The 21,396-nt window shown below is 45.2% G+C and overlaps 1 protein-coding gene across 28 annotated transcripts in view; it reads left to right on the plus strand.

Moving 5' to 3' along the window:
* Positions 1 to 21,396, plus strand: part of pleca (plectin a) — a 201,151-nt gene that overhangs the window by 98,837 nt on the left and 80,918 nt on the right. For 7 of the 28 annotated variants that reach the window (XM_064341102.1, XM_064341113.1, XM_064341110.1 and 4 more), the window contains exon 1: positions 15,736 to 18,773. The exons of 14 other annotated variants lie outside the window; for them this stretch is intronic. In XM_064341102.1, coding sequence (XP_064197172.1) covers positions 16,043 to 18,773 — 2,731 coding nt within the window. In that variant the 5' untranslated portion in view covers positions 15,736 to 16,042. Of the gene's footprint in view, positions 1 to 15,735; positions 18,774 to 21,396 lie in introns of those variants that run through there. 7 more of the 28 variants (XM_064341328.1, XM_064341123.1, XM_064341132.1 and 4 more) reach the window with 1 other exon arrangement.

A 21,396-nucleotide genomic window follows, 5' to 3' on the forward strand; every position in this document is an offset into this window, starting at 1 on the left:
TGTTGGCCCCAGCCCCTCAACCTGTTTCCCAGGGTCCATCTTAGAGCAGTGAATCCTGGGAGCGCGGCGACAATGGAAAATTAATGGGTTCTTCTGCAGGGGCAGGCCTATTCACAGTTGAGTTTACCGGGCGGGCAGCATGTTATTGATGGTACAGGCTTTAGAGCAGGTTCTCGATCCATCACAAACACAGACGTCCAGCAGCACAGCCTGTCCTCTCCTCCGGAGCAAGCAGTGCTTGTTTTGTATTGTAGCACATTGTGGGTTTACCACAGCAATGCTGCCTCGCTGCTTCACCTGTCAGCTGATGTGTCCTGAGTGGTGTCGATGTCTTGCCTAGAGTTACACAATCCCTTTGACATCTTTGACTGTTCAAAATGAGGGTGTGGGGGGATTTGTTTGTTTTAGCAGCCCTTTCCTGCACAGCTCGGCTTGTGTATCTTGCTTTGTTAACAGTAAAAGGAGGTGCCCTTCGGGTCAGGTTCCTCTGCTCACCTGCAGTGCCATCCGTCAGCACTGAGCCGTGTGGTCTGCACCACCACGTGGACAGAGCCTTAGATCTGCACCACCACGTGGACAGAAAAGGGGCAGGCTCTAAAGGAGATGCGGCATGGGGAAGGGATTAAGGAAACAAGAAATGTGACCAGAAGGTTTGAATTACAGGTGTGGTCCTGCTATTGTACACTTGAACAAGGTTCTGAATCTAAATTATTTCAGAAAAATATCAATCCACTATGGGTGGTAATAATAATAATAATAATAATAATAATAATTAATAAATAAAAACAGTCAAAGGAAAGAATTCTGGATTTTGAATGAACAAGGATTTCAAAATAAACGTATGGTTAGATGCTTGTTGAATGGCAATGGATTTATGAGGGCCAGAATTATTCATGACTGTCATGCATAGATGGCCATTTCCATCTCATTTGATCCAGAGAAGCATTTACTGCATTGCATCTTAACAGGCCATTGGAAAGTTGACAAGCAATGGGCAGGCAACCCTGGTCCTAGTTTAATCACAATCCATAACTCCATGATTGGGGTTTATGTATTATCAGGATTAATGAATGCAGATTACCTTGTGCAGGAGGTACACATGTTTCACCATAGCGAACATTCATGAGCAGATAGAGCCATTTCTGGTCATTGTCAGGAGTTTTGCGGCATTCAACCAGCCCTGGTGGCATGGCAGAACTGGTCCTAGTTTAATCACACCTAACTCCATGATTGGGGTATGATGTATTATCAGATTAGTGAATGCGTTTTGTGCAGCGAGTAAGCGTCTTTACACCATTCAGGCTGAATATTCAGCTGAATTGAAGCTTAATGATTGAACAAGCTATGCAATCGAGCTTAGATGGAACAAAAACTAGAAACATCTCTGGCACTCTGAGACCAGGGTTGCTTGTCAATGTCATATAATGCAGCAGAAATAATGACGTGTTTCTGTCATTCCACCAGAAGTGACCACAGACTGACTTCTGGATTCTGTTCATCTGTCCGTCTTAGGCTACACAGTGGCCGTTTTCATCCAAGTCTGTCACGCAATACGCACCGGCTGGATATTTGCTTTACGCTTTCAAAATACCATTGGCCGGAAAACCTCTGGGGTGAAACATGCCTTTGCGGACAGGACGCTGTGTTTGACCGTTAACTCCCACTGCTTGGAATAACAGTGGAAGAACGCCGGGCGTGCGAGTGCACGGTTGGTGTTGAACCTCAAGGTCTTTCCCCTTAGGAGAACTGCCACAACCTTAGGTAAATCATTCCTGGAGTACACGGTGTACAAGAGCGCCCTTAAGATCAGCAGACAAAAATGTGAAACATCTCTTAATTACAGAGCTGCAATGATGACGTCCATGATATGTGAGAGTGGACAATAGGAAAAACGCCCAAATGGGCACCTTGGAATTGACTCTGAGACATGACCTAGAAGGTTCTCATTAATGGGCTAATCTCATTAGCTGTTGCCCAGTGAACTTCCCACACAAATTTCAATATACTACAGTTGGCAAATCAGGTGAGAACAGGGTCAATATTCTTGGTCTTTGTCCAAACATGTACAGTCTTGAGTTGAAAAACCACAAGGTATTTACTGCTTTAGTGTACAACCATTATACTCAAACTGTCAACACGCCAAGTATTTTGCAATATTTATAGTCCCATGTTATGAAGGACTGGAATTGTATTTCACGTGCATCCCTACCCTTCTGTGGAAGGCTGTAATCTTCAGTGAGCCATCTCTGGCGTGCCCAGCGGGAGATAGCTGATGATGGCTGGCTTTCGGTCTGTCTGTCGTTGCCGTTTGGACATGCCCTGTCTGTCCTTATTGACACAGGAATGAATGGATTGTTTGAAATGTTTTTAAGTGCCCACTTAAAAACATTTTTTATTTTTTGGGGTGTGGGGGTTGGGGGGGTCGACTGTGTTGAATAATTGAGTAATGAAGACTGTACGGTTGGCCAGATGTGTGCCAAAGGTTTTGTTAAAGTCTTTGCAGAGGATTCTTTGCAGATCATATCCGGTGAAATTCCCCAATCTTGTGGTTATGACTGGCATAAAGCGTCCATATTTACCGCATTCCCCTTTCTATCAGATTAAAATTAGAGCGACGGTTGACTGCACACGCGGCATTGCGGAGTTCCCCATTCTCCCTCTCATGTGTTGCTGCCACAGCCACACCCAACGCTCTGTCAGTTTTGCCTGTAGGTTTAGGAGGGAGACACCTTGTGGCCAAACCTGCCAGTTAAACATCTCATTGTAGGACAGTCGCACGGGCAGGTAGTCTCCATCCTGACTGAAAACCTAGCAGAGAGGGGGGGAGTATGCAGTTTATCCCCACAGAAAAGAGTGAAATGTATTGCAGCTCCTCCGGTCTGCAAAGCTCCTGTTTTCCCCCAACAATTCTGTCCAGAGGAAAGAATTAGGCTGTTTCGTTTTTACAATTTTTTTTTTTTTAACTGAACAGCTTTAGTAGTTTAGTAAATCATATCAAGTCAAGCCTGTTTTCTCACTGTTGGATCCAGGATATTTAGTCAGTTCTCTACATGCCTCTCTAAAAATATGGCTTAAGCTGTCCAGGGTTACGATCCAGAACACCAGCACTGGCAGTATGAGGTGTCCAGTGTCAGTTTTTTTGTTTGGGAGCAGTTGCCAGGGGCGACAGCCATGCTCCTGACCACAAATCAGGAAGGGGCTCTTATTTACCCAACCAGCTTCTGCCTGTGAGTCATGTTGCCCTAGCAACCAGAGGCTCAGTCTGACCACACCCATTTCGGTTTGAACCGCTGACTCACTGCCCAGGCATTCTGCGGGCTGAGAGAGCAGCATCTGATACCGCCGCTTTCAACTGATTTCACCGCGCGTGATTTTACTTCTTTTTTTTCCACTTTTGTTTCCATGGAGAATAGACTTCTGTATTTTTTTCTGCCCCAACTCCCCCTTTGATATAAAGACTATAATCACATCTGGGCAGAACCGAAAGCACGCCTCCCCCCATGCACGCCTTGCCCACAGAGCTGCAGCCGTCTGTACTGATTAACTTGTTTGCCTTGTCCTCTGGAGCTGCCCGGTAGGGCTCGCCTGCCGCCATTTGCTGCCCAGTCCGACATCTTAGTAACAGCTCCAGGTGCAACGTGAGCTCCTGTGACTCAGAGCATGTGCTGGAAGAAAGCTAGCAACTTTCAGGAAGTAATCCATGGTGAATACCCCTGGCTTGGCCAGAATATTTGTTTTATTTCCTACTAAAACATATGTTTCAAGGTATCAGATAATTTTTCTGACTCATTCTTTTAACTTTTTGGCAAGAAACGAGGCACAGAAAATATGTTGAAATATGATTGGTATGGGTTGGAGAAGAAATTTTGGATTGTGTTTTAAGTCCCAGAGCGACCCTGCTGAACACATTTATCTTAAGCCTTAATTTAATAAAAGTAACAGTCTCTGTGAGAGATTCTCCCATTTTTTCTCCTATGTGATTTTCCCATTTTTGTGATGTACTGTATGGATGTTTGTGGGTGTGGGTGTGCATATTTGTGTGTGTGTTTGTGTGATGAGACTGCAGTAAAAATATCGTCCCATTCATTACTTTGGTCCTTGAAGTATAAGCTTTTAAATTTAATTGCATCGTTTATTTTTCTGCATTGTGCAGCTAAAATATAACATTGCTGCAGGGTTTATCTAACCAAATAAGCTGTTTTGTGCACTCTTTTAAAATGAATTGTAACTTAGGCTATGCCAAGCAGATCAATATTTGATTTAACAGCACTTTGAGCAAATTGTGTGTCTCTTGTGGAGGTTTCATTGCACCTATGTGAAAAAGGGACTGAAGTTTTTATTATAAACTGAGCTGTTACAATTATGTTTGCCAGTCTTATACTGAGAACAACAGAAGACAAGAGCTTGCAGTTTCAGAAGATTGCAATTACAGTTTAGTATTTAGTCATTTAGCAGACGCCGAAGAGACTTACAAAAGTGCTTTTCACACGGTAAGCAAATACCACTAGAGCTATGCAGAGTTAGAATCATGTAAGTTTCACTGTCAAAGTGCATGCCTCAAGACCTGTGAGATAAGTAAAAAGAATGGTTGTTTATTTTATAAAGGAATGTGCTTGAGGTGAAAGCCCAAGTTTACTATGAAAGGACTAAAAAAAAAAAATCCCTGAAAAGCAAACAAAGTACAGCCTGCAGCTCCTTGCTCCATTCACAACTATATACTTCACCATTTAAAAGGTGAAATTACAGTTTCTAGCACTAGAAAAAATGTGCATCCACTTAAAGAAGCACTTGAAGTAAGTATAGTAATATTCATCTCAGGCACGGCCGTTTAAACAGACAATGCGTGCAGTAAGTAATAAATATATGATGCTATACAATATGTGTATACATTTATTACATTTGCTTAATTATATGCTTTAAAGTACTGCATGTGCACATTTTGTTTTTGAATTCCTCAATCAGTCGTCTAGATCTGTTTTCCTGTTCTTTGACACATTTTTTCACTCTCAGCAGTAAGATGAAGGTTACAGAAATGGACAAAAATGTACCAGTTTGCCGTCAGAATTGTACGCCAGACGCTAAGCTCTCTGTCGGAGCCAGTGAGCGATTAGGCCAGCTCTGGGAGAGAGGCGCACAGGAAAGGTATTGTTCATACAGGGCATATAAAACGAAACCCTGGCATAACCAAATGGAAACCATGAGCACCCTCGCTCACGACATCCCCTCAGCCCTGGGAAAGCTGTGGTGTTTTTTCAGTGAGTCAGACCTCTGTGGAGTCGCACCATTTTAGCCCTCTGCCTCGCCTTTACGTTATTACACAAGGCTGGCTTTCACGAGGCTCTGAGATGGTGACGAGGAGTCAGCGCACAGCTCTCTCCTCTATCCAGATGTGCCCCAGATGTTGTCGCGTCTCCTCTGAAGGTAGACTCCCACAGACAGAAGATCGGTACCAGTTCCTCGCGATACCCGGAGGGAGGTGAATTACCCTCTGAATGGTAACATCAGACCGCTCTCCTCAGAAACAGAGGTCCATAGAGTTAGAGGAGCCTCCAAAGACAGCTGTAAATCGTCAGCTATGCTTGGTTGCCACGGTGTTGTGGGCGACAGCATAAGACTGCCATTTGCTTGTTCCTCTAGCCTAGCGGACGTTAACAAGCTGCAGTCACCAAGTGCTACCGCTCCAAGCAGGGAGCTATGAGACTCGAGGCCCAGTCGCAGGCCTTGTGTCTGGCTCAGAATGGGAAGGGTGCCTTGCCCCAAAGGGTTGCTTGATGTTTGCCACTTGCATAAGCCACGTGATTTAGTGGTTGTTTTTGTAACTGACGTCGTAGAAGTAGAGCATTTGAAGCTGACAATGAGAAATGTGAATTTTAAACAGCTTGTTTTGCCCTCACGCACACACAGACCCCAGCACTTGAGTGTTAATGCTGCCCTTGTTGTGCCGGAATGCTGTGGGAGTAAGGATCCCTCTCTTGACTCGGCACTCAATTCACTCCCTCTGTCTCCAGATGTCATAACTCCGAGTTCTGTTTAATGACTTGGAAGGCATTTGCGTGGCATAAATCGCTCCTCATAAATACCAGGCGAATAAAAAATGCGAGGAAAAAGGGCCAGAATTGACTGAAAGGGGAGTTTACTAGCATTCCATTTGTTAGCCTCATTGAGCATCCCTTTTGGATGAGAATGGAGTTGATGATCTCTCGCTCTCTCGCCTTTTGTCCCTCCCTCGTTTTCACCTCACCTTTCCCTCGCTCCATGGCGATGCTTTGAGATCTTATTTGTCACCCCCGGAGTTCCTGGGGTAAAGGCCCAAACAAGGCGCCTAGTGTGAGGCAGGATGGGAACAATGAGATGGGGCTGCTGGTAGATGCTTCTGAGGGGGGCTGGAGCGAGGGTGTGCTGGCTGGCCTCGAGTCCAGATTTATGGGGTTCGCTGCTGCTGTGTGTTTGCAGGCAGAAGATGAAAAGAACCTCTTGTTTCGTCTCGCCCCCCCATTCTCCACCCCCTATTCCCCACCATGCCCATCTTAAGGCCGTGCAATAGTTTACAGATGGTAGGGGGTGGTTCTGTGACGGCTCGGTCCATCCGCGGGGGGGGAGGGGGGGCCGGATCGAGCGGTGGAGCCTCAGGTTTCCTCGGGCCCTGCGAGACCGCTGGTGACATCGCACGGAGGAGGCGCACGAGGGGGCATGGCTGACCCCTTAGGAGACCGCTTCTGGCGCGGAAGCCGAAAAGGTAGGCAGCAGCTGGCGTCATTAGTACCCACAGCCGAGAGGCAGAGGAGATTGGAGAACGTCTCTCTGTTATGAGTCCTCTCCATCTCTGCTGATAACATCTGTATGCTTTTAGTGTTTAATTCAGTGTTTGGAGTGCATCCCTTTGTAGCACGCTCTCATTGGTTATTGGTTGCGCAACCATGGTTTTCTGCAGCCGTTGGATTTTATTGGAGTCTCGGTCCTTCACAGACTATGAAATGCATGGTTGAAATGGTCTTTGATTTGCTGGCTCTGCATGTATTTTTTTGTTCTGGGAAGAATATAAACCTCCCAGTGGAGGCAGTTATAATAGAACTGGCAGGGGGAACAGAACATAGACCTCCTCCATTATGGGTCCAAAAATCGCTCTTACTGGAATCCAGATTGGAACCACATTTCTGGGTTTTCTCGTAGCCACAATCGCTAATTAGAATCAGCGTAGCTGAAACAGTGCTCTTTTTGCATGCCGATGGCTGTGCCTGGCTCCCTGTGTGTTATGCGGATAGACTGCTCCAGCAGGAAAAAGGGAGAACTGTTTCAGATTCCAGTCAACCTCATACAAGCTCGGGCCCCTGTTGTTTACATCTCAGAAGGCCTTTTTTAATGCGTTTTAGTCAGTGCACAAAACGTACCCTAAAGTCTCCAGGTGATTTTCACTGCGGTACTAAATATGAAATATATTACGGACTTGCTAAAATCCCCACCGCCGTTTGTATATATCAACACCGAAAAATCTCACAAGGAGTTCACATGTAGTATGTGTTTCGCTTGACCGTGTGAGATTTACTCGGTCCACTTGCCATTAATCATGGCAGTTTTGGGATATTTTTCTTGAGCTCGGGACAGGTGTGAAATGCCCCTAACGTGGTCCCAAGCCCCGTCTGGTGCTGCTGGGCTGTCGTCCCGCAGGCTGCAGGGGGCAGTGTGGGGTGGGACACGGAGCCCCCGGGGCCATTGGAGGGGACAGGGGGGGAATGCACTGAGTGCAGGTAACGCATGGACGAAGCGCAGCCGGTCGCTGGCCCACAGAGAGGCCGTTTAGCACTGTTATTTCTGCCGGAGGACCAGTACAAGCGCAGCGTCCCTCTTTGCTGGGGTATTTTCCCCCTAACTTTTTTTTGAGAAAGAGGGGTGTGCTATGACTTCATGCGTTTTCCACTCTGGGAATGGAAAAGCTGATTTGAGCCATGACACACGGCTCATTTCGCCATTTTGTTTGCAGAGCGGGAAACCATTTTATTACTTTTCCATCGTTGGAAACCTTCCAGTTAAAAAAAAAAAATCCTTGCGTCAGTGTTGTTGTTTTTTCTGATTGTTTTTATTGCCTATTGAGTTTATAAGTAGTAAAAATTAGACTTAGGCTCCTTCGGTTGCACTGGTTTCCTCCAACAGGCCGAAGGCGTTTTTTATTGCTTACTGTAAATTGTCCAGGGTGTGGCCCCTCCTTTGTGTGCCATGCCTGCTGGGTTCACCCCCAGCTGTCTGCAAGCCTCTGCAATATTGCTGATTATGTAGGGAACAAACACTGCAAATATTATTAACCACAAAATTCTGCTGTTCAGATTTTGCCTAGAGGTCTTCTACTATAAAAATACTGTCGTTTGCCTTTGAGCAGAAATATGTGTGAGAAATAATCAGCTTGCTGAGTCATGATGAAGATTTCTAGGAGGCTTTAGCAGAGCCTAGCTTTAACTTAGGTTCGCTGTGTAGCCCGTTGTCTTATTTTATAGTGTACTGGGAGCTATTTCCATGCTCTCAAAGCCCAGTTCACCTCGACTGTTTTAATTTAATTTGCTGGGGCAGCTGCCTGTTTATTTTAGTCACAACTGAGGGGGAGTTCTGTCCTCTTAGCAGAGAAACGGATTGGACGCCTTGTCTTGTTCTGTGATCTTGGGCAGAATTGCAGTTAGCAGCCACAGCCTGTGCGTTTGCCAAGGAAGATGGACCCGGCCGCGGCTTTAGCGTCATCACAGCAATGTCACAGCAAGCACAACCAACCTCCTTAAAATGGCACCATTGGACGGGGGCGGGGCGTACCTCCCTCTCGCAAATTCAGTCACACTGAACCTCGCTTGTACCCAGATTTAACCTTGACTAGTGGTTTGCCTGTGCTTGCAGTCTCATTCGTGTTTGTTTCCAGATCCTTCCGAGGTGGTAAGTGCTATTGCCCTGGGGATGTCAAGAGACCAGATCTCTAGAGGACACCTATCTCAACACATGCAGTATTTTCATAAAACCGATCAGAATGGCCTTGATTACTGAGCCATATTACAAATAAACATGTTGCATGTAGCAAACAGAACAGAACAGTAAGGCAGGCAGTATACCATGTTCCATATTTGAGAATTCTTTATCAATAGATCTTGAAAGCAGCAACTTGTGATGGTAGTTTCACTTTCAAATTTTGTGTGATTTAAATGAACACAAATGTGAGAAGTGTTTGCATTTATATTGAGCATTTTTTAGAGGGCTCTAGGTGTTACTGGTGCTGGTGAATCTTTTCATTACACCAAGCACAGGAACATGATGTTTTCAGCACTTAAATCATGTATAATGACATAGATGACATGAGCCTGAAACTATAGGCTGTTGCATGCTGCAGCATGATATGTTATGAATATTTATATTTGAACATTTGAACAGTCCCTTAACGTGTGGAATGGAACATAAGAACCAAATAACCCCACTGGCTGTTCTACAGCCTGTGTTTCCTCCTCATAATTTTCCTACTGCATACATAAATATGATATATAATGGAGCGCCTGTCTGTGTCTAGTGCATATAATGGAGACTGTGAATGTGCTAAACTTCTCCGATGCTGCTACAGGTAAGCGAGTCGACCTGCTGCCTTAATTAGGCTTGTCAGTCAGGCCTCCATGAAAATTCCCACAATCCTCTCTAATCCAAGTGCTGTCAGTTTGGCTGAGCTGCAGTTGGATAAGCCATATTTGGATAAGCGCAATCATCTAGAACCAAATCCAGCACATCAGTGACTGACGCTGGAATTGGCTTGGTTAATGGAAGAAGATTCAGTATCCATCTGGTTAAGTATGCTGAGACAGGAAATTCAATTTTTTATAAATGCGGCTCTACACAATTTTTCGCCAGACTGGCTTGTTGATTATTTTAAAACGGGTTCTAAGATAATTTGATAAAAAGGGCCATAGGTTTGATGCACTTCCAATATAGTTAATTTGACCAGAATTGGCCGACATGCAGATTTAGCAAATTTAGATTTTCTATTTAGCTGTGTATCCTAGTGTGAACTTAAGACCAGCCCCTCAGTGCTGCCATTTTGTTTTTCACATAACGTGTCTTAAGGTCATTTTCTGACAAAAAACACGTTTCCACTTCTGTGGCGAGATGGCATTTACAAGTTTGCATGCCTGAAATGAGCAAGAGCAAGAGCATGAGCATGCTGAGGACTCTCAGAGACCTGTTACTGGGTAGCAAAGTAGCAAAGAATACAGCCTGGCTGCCCCCCTGGCTACTTTTGCAGCTGTCAGGGTGGATAATACTGATCTTTCACCTTACAGGGGTGGGCGGGGTCAAAAGATGTCACGCTGGTGCCATCCAGCCACACGGACCGTCGGAGGTCGGCCCTTAACACCTGCGAGACCTTGTGCTGCCCCCCCATAACCCCTTGCCTTCGAGGGAATCACTCAGATAGATAGCGTCCCCCTTTGGGTCTCTGTGACATTTTGAGTTTTATAAATAGACTACAAAACCACTCCCCAAAAAAGCACAACCCAGTAAAGTATCGGCTACTTTGCTATTTACAGTTTACAGTATTTAAGTCTTGGTGTTAAATCCAAAGCTGTGTGAAATCTAATACCCATCGTTTAAAATACCCCATGGTGAGCCCTGTCAACGTATGAGTAACTACTGTACGTACTATACATTATATAAATGTATCTATAAATAGGCCTGCATTTGAACAATATTTCATTGTTGTAAGCTTTAGTTAGAATATAATGTATCATAAAGAGTGGGTACTGTTTTCTTTTTTTGTTAATTCAGAATTGCTGTACAGGCAAAATTTGATGCTCACTGATCACTAAATGCTGATTAGAATGTTAGCCTGGCCTGAGCTTTCCTTTGGGGGAACTGAATCCTGCAGGATTCAGGCAGGTCCGTCATGTGATTTCCTGCACGCGGCCATGAGCTGGTGCTGATGGTCCATCCGTCCCCAGCTGCTTAGGGCCCTGTCCTCTGTGGAGTGAACGAGGCCATTGTCGAGTCAGGGTTTTTCAGAGCTGACTGCTGTCGGGGGTGGGACTGTGATGTACTACCTTTCCTTTGCTTATCTTGTGCAAGTGCAAATAATAAACAAAAAATATCCAACCGATAGTAGCAGTAATTTGAATATATTTTGGCAGCCAAAGTGTAAAGTTTTCGTGAAGTTTATAAAGGCTATACAAGATACTAATTATTATTTGAAAAAAAAACAAAATATATATATGATAAATTATATTTTATATTACTTTATACATTCTGGGAATAGTCTGTTAATTTCATGAAAACTTATGAAAATGTAAATGCTTGGTGAAGACAATATAAACATTTATGCTCCACTCTAAAATAGTAAAAAAAAAAAAAACAATATTATGCTCCACTCTAAAATAGTAAAATCAACCCCATATTATGTGTAATATTCGTTATATGATCAAATTTGCTTAGGTTATTTAGAACATTTTCCATGTTTTACAGTTTGAAAATGGTGCATCCTGAGACCATTTACAACATTAAACGTGTTTAACTGGCATTGACTATGTTAGCTCACTTATTTTATGTTGTTCATTATGATATTACATTACTTTTCAGCTTTACCTTTATGTATGGTTGCCATGCAAACTGCACACGCTTATAGTGGAAGTTTGGCTTTCATTTTCAGTTGTCCTGTTGATAAGCTACGATGATTTGCTTGGCAAATGAACCTTGCCTATTGTTCTGTGAAGCTTTTTTATCACTAAGATTTAGACTGGAAGTCATCCAACAACATACTTAAAGGGTGGCTCTATGAGAAAGTAAACCCCAAAGATGGCGCTGAAAGTACGAAGCACTTAAAAATCTGACGTGTGAGGCTCGTTAGCCTTATATGCCCACATTACGTTCAACTTAACGTGTGACTTTTAGCGCAATACTTAATAGAATGGCTAATTTATAATAAAAAATTTCAAGCTACAAATCGACAAGGATTTTCGATTATGTTTTTATAATTAGCTGACAAAGAAAATCTTCCTTAATAAATGTAGGCAAACACATTGAGGTACACGCTTTAATCACCGCTGTTTATCAGATTCTTCAGCACGATGTGACCCTTTTGGATCTCCAGAACGGCTCAATTTCACAGATAATTGTGGCCAGTTGTTTTCTGCCCATGAAAAACAAAATGCATCATCTGAGCAGTTTCATCTGAAATGGGGCACGTATTTCTTCTAGCTCAAAACAAACACGGGGCCCTCGACTCCAGCTGTCACACACATCATCTGTAACAGTAATGTGGTTTAAGTGGCAGCTTCAGGCTCTTTATCATACACTGCGTACACCATGGTCGATTGCTCGCACTCTGGGGACTGTTCAATCGAAGTGATATGGCGCCTTGCCCATAAATCTGGATGAAGGGCTACATGTTTTATTTCAGTTGTGCCTGTTACTCATTGGCTTGAAGTCAGGAACAAATAAAACTGATTGCGTAAGAAAATGTAAATCTTACTGAAATACATTATTCAAAGCAGACAGAGCTCCGGAAGTCTTATGCTCTTTTTTCTGTTTAAAGTCTTTTGCCCTCAACAAATGTTCTTACCCTTACATTGATGTTTTTAATGGGACATTTTACTCAGTGAAGGCCATACTTCTACTCATTTGTTACACTTAAGATTAATACAGGGCGGTTTTTTGGTCATATTTATTCTTTGCCACTATAATGCCACAGCAGTGGCCTTGTTCTTGTAGGCTTGGTAAAATGGCTTACAGTGAGAATAAACTTGTCGCCATTGACACAGAAATAACCTGACTTCTGAGAAATGGCAACCTTTGGCTTTTCAGGAGTTGGCACTGATCATGTTCGGGAGGAGTAGCACGTGTTTGTTTCTGAATACGCACGGGCCCTTTACAGTGGGCACAGTGCCAGCTCTGGGCTCACATGTCTATTCTGAGCTGTTAACGACAAGAGGCTTCTGTGATGGCTTGACATTCTGGAATGGGGTCTGGCAACCCACTTTGTGTCTTATTGTGGTTGCCCTTCTATCTCTGTGGTTGGCAGGTATGGAAAGCTAACATAGTTTAGGTCTAAGCTTCATGCTAAACCTGCTAGCCAGGATTTGGAATATTTAGACTTGTCATAGACAAATATACATCTATATTGTTCTGTGATTATACTGAAGTGAAAACAATATGAGTGTTGGTATATAATTTTTTAATTTAATGTTGAAATGGGGAGTTTTGAGGTGGCTAGATGGTGCAAACATGACAATTCAAAATAAATGAAAAATAGTCATGCTGCAGGCACGATTGCATAGTGTACTTGAGTACACAGTGCTCCACCATGGAAGCCCCCCTCTCCCTCTCTTTCACTTTCTCCCTCTCTCTGTGTATCTAAGTCACAGAAAGCTGGCATTCTCTGTCCCCTGCATAACTGGGCAGTGATTCGGCAAGGGGCTGCCGACACACAGAGCCCATTACAGCCCATTTCCAGACAGGAACAACTACCATACTGGTACACTTTGTTAAAAGGGTGGCACTTGTTCTTGACAGAACACAACGAGACAAGCCTGTCTTTCTTAATCAAATGGAATGTGTCTGTTCTCTCCTCAAAACTCCCAGGGCTACTGCCTGCTGTTGGCAGCAATGTGCTTGTGAAATGGCCTGGCCTTGCTTGTGAGAGCATGTGAGATTTAAGTACTTTTTCATCAAGCAGATGTGGCCTTTGAGTCAGTTATCCATGTGGTCAAGGTGTGTTACATAATGGCCATACACTATATTTCATAATATATTGTCAATAGAGGGAACAGAAGAGTATTGTCTTTTAATAAATCTCGGTTTTAACAGAAATGTATACTTTATTATATCCTTGTGCATTACTTTACATTTGTGTGCTGTAAGAGTAGCTTGAATTTTTTTCAGTTCCTGTGAGAATTGGATAAGTATACAAAAAGCTTAGTTTTTCTAGAGTGTAGCAAGTATATAATGTACATGCTTTATTAAAAGTAATGCGTGCAGTATGCAATAATTTCTTTATATTTATTTAAGTTATTATTTACGAGAGAAAAATTTTATGTTAATTAAACTAGACATGTTCTTTGTGTCATTCATATTTTGCTTTCATGGTTGGAGTTTGGTGTCTTCTACACATATTTATGAGAACACCCCATGTTTCAAAACTGCCCCCGTGGATGCAGTTTCTCTATTCATTGAGAAAAAAAGTTCAAAGTGAAGTTTTGTAAATTGACCAGGGTGAATAGAAGGCTTCTTCATGTCCTCTCTGCTGTAAGAATCTCCTGGTAAATCATTGCGTGTTACATGTCCAGTGGAATGTGAACAATCTTCTCTCTCTCTCTCTCTCTCACACACACACACACACACACACACACACACTTAAAATTACTGTAAAGAAACTTTAGAACAGACTGTATGTATCAGGAAGAGCCATGTGATGCATAGGCTAGAATTTGGTGTCATGTTCCTTATGAAGGGGGGAGTGAGGGTCTCTTTCTAAAGCATAGCACTTCTTTATATAGCAGATACCATTTGGATTCAAAGGCTATAATCAGTCATGGAATCAGTATATCATTTTATCATTGTGCACAGTGGTGCTTACAGAATATTGCATCAGTTGCAAAATATATGAGTATTTTACTTTAGTAACCTGAACACTTAGGTCTAGTCAAAACTGCAAGCCTATTCTTTAGAGTCCCACACCCCTGACTACTAAATGCCTGTAATCACTACAAAATGCCTGTAATGTACTGCAGGTTTTAATATTCAAACTGTAATCGCTTTGCTGCCTCAAAAAGAAATCTGTTACCTGCTGTCGGTTTCATAATTGTTTAGCTCCTTAATATGCTGAAGATGGACAATGCCATAAACCCATGAAAGAGTGTAATGTAAGGCTGCCTTTAAGGCTATACTTTGATTATACTTTTTTCAAATGGAACAGATAATATTCTGGATCTGAAGCGCAGACAGTTTAGTATGTCATTGTGAGAACCTGTTTGAATCCGTCTTGGGGCAAGGTTGGCTCTTTTTCACATCCTTTTTCTCTTAATGCCTTATCCAGTGACACACCTGTTGTTCCCATGATCCCAAAAGACCTCTGGGAATTGCCAAAGGTGAGAGTCTGATCCAAAAATACCAGGGTAGTGAGTGACGGAACCCCAACCCCCCTCTCTCCCATAGAAAATAGAAACTGGTATTAATAATGAGCGGGATGGGGGGGGGTAAGGAAGGGGGATACGCCTATATGTGACACAGGATATGAAGTATATGAAATGTACTGGCTGTGGGTTGCAAGGCAAGTGAATGCCTGGCGTGGTTGTATAGGATTGCAGGTCTGAAGGGTGTCTCCCTTTACTTTGTTAATTTTTTACTGACCCACCCACTTTCTTCTGAAGTGAGCTTACGCGTGTCAGCCCGGAGGGTGTGCATCATTAGTATGTAACTTTTTTCTGCGTGAGCTCGAGTGTGTGTGCATGTGTGTGTCTGCGTGCGAGTCCTCTTTAGTCTCAGAGTGGACTGCCTGCAAGCTGGCTCGGCACTTCAGAGGTGGAACTGCTCCGTCAGTTTATTTCGTCTCTTTCTCGACGCTCTCATTCATTCCTGCCAGCTGCTCTCCGCCCCCTTCCCTTTGCTCCCTCCCTGCTGGAGCACTCTCTTTTTTTCCAAGCCGTTTTCTTCCTCTGCCGGAGAGGAGGTGGGAGGAGCTGTGGGAGCACTGAGCGCTGCTCTCTGTCACTGACGTTTTGCTAGACCAGTGCCTGCTTACTTCCAGGCAAGGCTGAACTAGGGGGAAGATTTTCTCTTTTAGAGCTCAAGTCTCTCTTCTTACATGTTCACGTTTGAAAAGACTTGACTTTCTGAGAACTCAGAAGGGATAGAAAGGCTGACAAGCAGAACAAGAGGAGGATTTATTTATACACACTTTTTTTTTGTTCGATTTGGGAGCACGTGGCAGCCGGTCCTGCCACTGAGCTCATTCAGAAGTGAGGTCATTCAGCAAATTGTTCTCTAGAAGCATAGCAGCTCCAGTTTTTTATATCACTCGACTGCCAGGAAGAGAGAAAAGACCATGGTGGCTGGAATGGTAATGCCTTTGGAGGACCTGCGGGCCATTTACGAACTGCTCTTTCGGGATGGCGTGCTGGTTGCTAAGAAGGACAAGCGTCCCCAGACCAAGCACCCCGAGATCCAGGCGGTCACCAACCTGCAGGTGATGAGGGCCATGGGCTCCCTGAAGTCCCGGGGGTATGTGAGGGAGACCTTCGCCTGGAGACACTTCTACTGGTATCTCACCAACGAGGGCATTGTCTACCTGCGCGACTACCTGCGGCTGCCCCCCGAGATCGTGCCCTCCTCCCTGCAGAGGGTCCGGCGCCCGGCAACCACCCTGAACATCGCGCACCGGGCAGCGCGGGTCCAGACGGTGGATGGGCCCATCTCCTATGCACCCAAGCCCAATTCCAGGGTGGGGGCGGAGTCCCAAGAATCGCTGATGGACAGACAGGGCTACCGCCGAAAGAGGACGGCCGACGTCAACGAGGAAGTGCTGGCCGAGAGGATGCCGAGGTTCAGGGGCCGCCCAATGGCAGCTGATAAGCCCAGGGCATCATGGGAGTTTGGGGCAGAGAGCCAGCCGGGCTTTAGGGATGGTGAAGTACGCCCAAAGGAAGTGGGATGGATGAAGGAGGAGAGCCAGTTGAAGAGGACATCTGCGGTTAAATTCTCTCAGCCTCTTCCCGACGCCAAGGATGGCAAACCTACCGCAGCGGTAACCTCGGAGAAGGTCTTTGGTAGAGGTCGAAAAGGGGCCGTAGAAATGGCAGAAGTGCAAAAAATCTCGGTGTCAAGAGATGCAAAGTCCGTCAGCGAACAAACTGCCAGTAAAACAGCACTTCCAGCTGCCGCAGCACCGGCTATGGCAGCAACGGCAGCAGCCGCTGTGGCTGTGGTGATGGGCGCCACACCCACCAAGGAGGTAAAACAAAAGGCCAAGAAGGCAGATGCAGTGAAGGTCGCCCAGGAGACCCCCAAGCCTTCACCAGACCCGGCCACCACTAAACCGGCAATGGCAGCTATTGGGGCGGAGTCTCCCCTCCTCACCGGGGAGGTGAAGGCCAAGAAAACCTCAGAAGTGAAGATCGCAAGAGAACCTCTGAAAAAAGGAGTGAAAGAAGATGTTACCACCGTACTGGCTCCAGCACCAATGCTAACACCACCACAGTCTTCAGGCCCCAGTGGTGCCAAAAATGGCCTAGAGGGGCAGGTTATGAAAACCTCCATGGTCAAAGTGGTGCACGCGGCCTCCAAACAGGCCAGTCCTGAACCAGCAGCAGGTGTCCAGGCAGTTGTAGGTAAAACGGAGGAGACGGCTGTCACTGTTGTGGTACAAAAGAAGGAATTGAAGATTGCCAAGACACAGAAGTCTCTGGAACTTTCATCAGTACCCACCGAACCAGTGCTGTTGCCAGCCTCAGCTGCCTCTGCAGCCAACAAAGTCCCAGTTAAGAGCGAGATTAAGAGTACCTTTGAAGAGAAGGTAACGCTGGAGCAGCCCGATTCACCTTTGGCTAAAATCCCAGCCAAAGTAACAGCTTCCACTGTGGTAGCACAGCGTGAAGCCTCTGACAACAAACCGACACAAGGAGCTCCACAAACCGCGAAAGAAAACACCGTTTCTAAGTCAGAACCTCCTGTAGAGGCTGCAGAACCCATTCCTTCTAAGGGGGTGTCCTCAAGACAGGTGGCGCAGGGGACCCCTAAACTCTCTTTAGAAGTGATCACGGCTGAACGAGCAGTACCTGTGAAGGCCGAGACCGCCGACGAAGTAAAGGTGACAGCCGTGGAGTTGACAGCGACAAAGACTTTCCAGACGAGCGCCACCATTCCCGCACCCCTCCAGGAAACAGTGGCGAAGATCCCTGTGGCGGAGTCCATAACCTCTGCAGGGGGAGAGAAAGCAGAGCCGGGGAAGGCAGCTAAAGTGAGCGAGAGGGGGGAGACCCCCATAATTTCTGTCGAGGTCACTAAAACGGCAGCCCTTCCTGCTCCTGCAGAGAAGGCCCAGGCTGTGGAAAAGGGAGAGGCGCCTGCACCACCTGAAGTTTTGGCTATAAAAAATGCTCCGGGTCCCTCTCCCCTAACGGTCCCCTCTGCTCTGATCACACCATCTGCAGCTGTGAGATCCCAAGCCTCTGCTCCCACCGACAAAGGGAAGGCGGAGCCTGCGGAGTTCACCGAGGAAAATATGAAGCAGGAGGTCCCAGAGCTATCTTCCGAAAGCAAACCACCAGCGGCGGCATTGGCAGCAGCAAAAGCAGCAGCTGGGGCTGACGCCAGCACACGAGCAGTGCAGGGAGGGCCCCCGTCACTCACTTCAGACTACGCGTCTCTTGCAGAACAGAAACAAGACAGAGGAGCTGAGCTTCACAAGGCCTCCGCAGACAGGCACCCCACACCCGCTGTCCAGCTTGCAACTGCCCCTGAGTCTGACCCGGAGTCTGAGTCCCTAGACCCGGCAGCCATGAGGAAAAAGATTGTGGTGGTGGAGGAGGTGATCGAGGTCCAGCACCTCAATGCCGCCCAGGCTTCTGAGTTCCAGCAGCAGGGGCAAATCCTGCCACCGGACACCGACCTCGCCGGCCAGGACATTGACATCGACATCCTGACGGAATTAGCCCAGGAAAGAGCCGCGAAGGTGGAAGCCGAGGGGGGCCCCGGTGCCCCCTGTGTCTTCGCCGAACAGGACTGGGACCATGACCTGGAGGAACCGGAAGAGAAGACCTGGCCAAACTTCATAGAAGGTTTGCAAATATTCCAGTCACTTTCCCTCCTCTTTCCTGTGTCTGTGATGTCACCGGGTCTGCGATCGTGTGTGGGAGGTACAAGGTGGCTGTAGTAAAGGGGGTGGTGGTAACATGACCACAATACAGTATATTTCATGATAACATACAGAAAGGCGTGTGGCTGTGATGCTAGCTTCAGACTGAAATAGCATCTGGGCTGCATGCCTGGATAAGTTCACTGAAGTTACAGAGTATACCTAAGTTGCTTGAATATATATACTATACAATGCTAGTATTTGTTTGAATAAACAAGGAAACATTTTAAAGGATAGCTTTAGGATATATATTTTTTTAGCAACTGTAGATTATTTTAATTTCAAGTTTGTAATCATAGCATGAGAGTTAACTCATGTTGAATTAAAAATGTAGTCAGTTTAAGGGTGAATCAGTTTTAGGCAGCTGCTTTTCTGTTTTTCATCCCACATAAACATGCAGGTTTACGATCAGGGCGTTGGTCCCTCCGAGCGTGTTTGTCCGCTTACTGTGTGTACATCTGCGGGAGAGAGATAGAGGAAGGCTCGGCAGGTTATTCTTGTTGTGGAAAAATATGTCCGTTTTGAAACGTGGAGCAGATCCGTGCACGCTGGTGCTGTCAAGGCCCGGGGCACGCGGCTCCCCCCCGGCCCCTCCCAGCTGTGGTACAGCCCCTCAGCCATTAACTGTATGCTTGCTGCATATGTTCGGAGAGGAATGTCTCCCCCTCCCACCTCTCCTTCACGTTACAAAAGCCGAAGGGGGGAGAGAAGGGGGCGGGGTGGGTGAGAGGTCTCTGAAGGGTCTTTAATCCCGTACCTTGTCACACGCGAGAGAGTTAATGCTTGTCGCTTGACAGCACCCTGTGGTTTCTGACAGCGCCTGCTATGTTCAGAATAAAAACAAAAAAAAAAAATCAGGGTCTTGGATGTGTGCTCTGGAGTGGCTCTAACCTTACAGTGGGCCTCGCCGCAGATAAGGGGCTAACGTCTGAAAATGCCTTCCTGCATACCATACCCTCGCTCTGAGCGTGCAGAGGAAAGCTCTGGGCATGGTGAGACAGCGCCCACAACTCCCCGGCCCCGCCTCCACTTGTGGTGATGATGACTACTATGACAGGCCTTTCTTAATCCTGTTACTCAATACTGTAGCTCTCTGAAATGTTAAAGTAGATGTTTATGAATGTGGGCATATAGGTGCACTGGATGGAGTACAACTAATTTGTTACACGTTACCCTCTTAAGAGGCGGCACCTTTCTAGTTAAAAGCAGTTATTGTCGGGCTCTATGACAAGTGTGTACTTGTCTGGCCCCACACTGAGATTAATACTATACAGCCTGAAAGTGAGCCATCTGCTGGGCTCGGCAATCAGTAATGAGTGGAATGTGTCTATTTCTTCTCTTTAATTTTTTTTTTCAGGCAATGGGGAATTTTCATGAAAACTTCTTTTTATTAGTTCAGGTGTGCAGTGTTGTACAGGGAACTGCAAATTCTTTTGGCAAGTCTGCAACAATTTTATTCATGTAAGCTTTACCACTGAGATGAGAACCATGAGACCAAACCACTTCCTGCAATAGTGTGCCAGGGCTTGGTCTTGCAGGCACGAGATACTTGATGAATTGGTAGAATGCTTTTGAACAAGTACTTTTAACATACTGTGTGAAATATGTGCACAGTCTCAAACAAAATGATGTGTATAGCAAAGTTGGGTGTCCAAGCTGTTAAACTCATTGCTGCCACCTGCTGAGTATGCCATCCCTTTGGTCTTATTTAATTGTGTGACTTTTAAAAACATTACTATTTGCAGTTTTTCTGCTGTTGTGACCCGAGGACCGCAGTGGCAGGAAGTGTCGTGCGTGCACCCAAATACTTTAGCTCTGTTGCCAAGGGAACCAGAAATCAAACAAAGGCATAAGCGGTTGCTTATTTTCAGGTGGTTGAGAAAAAATAAAGGTTGTTTTAGCGATTAAGTAATCAAACTATGAAAATTCTTACTTTTCTTTACTTACTTTTTTTACTTCGAATTTGCATTTTATTTTAGTCTTCAGAGGTTTGCAAGAAGCATCAGCAACAAAAGCCTGCTGATATTGAACATCATTTTTCTCACAGGTGTGTTTGTTCCTACAGTATAGTTTAAAATAATTTATTTTGTTCTTCAGGAAAATAAATAGCAAATGGTAACAGGATGGGAAGGCTTTTCTGATCCTAAACACAGTTATATCACTGATGCTCTGTTAAATGATTTATCAGAGTGAGGGTGTACAAGTCACAACTAAAACTGTTCTTCTGTGAATGGGAAGAAACCTGTTCTTGCAGGTAGACCGGCTTTAAAATACATGGCTGCCACAAGATGAAATACATACTCATAGTGTGCCACTGTATGTAATTAAGCACACAAAAAGGAATTTAAATTTCACCTGATTTACTGCAAGGTAACAATACCTTTTTCTGTCATGTTGTTTATGAAGCATGCTTTTATCAAATGATCCCTAATGGTAGATCACTTATAGACAACCGCTAAATATAGGTGTGCGTAGGAAATGTTTAACACTAGGAAGAGTCATATCAAATCTTGAACCACCCACCACTTAAATATTGACCAAGCCAG

Source organism: Anguilla rostrata, chromosome 1 (genome assembly GCF_018555375.3).
Source record: "Anguilla rostrata isolate EN2019 chromosome 1, ASM1855537v3, whole genome shotgun sequence".
Lineage (NCBI taxonomy): Eukaryota > Metazoa > Chordata > Actinopteri > Anguilliformes > Anguillidae > Anguilla > Anguilla rostrata.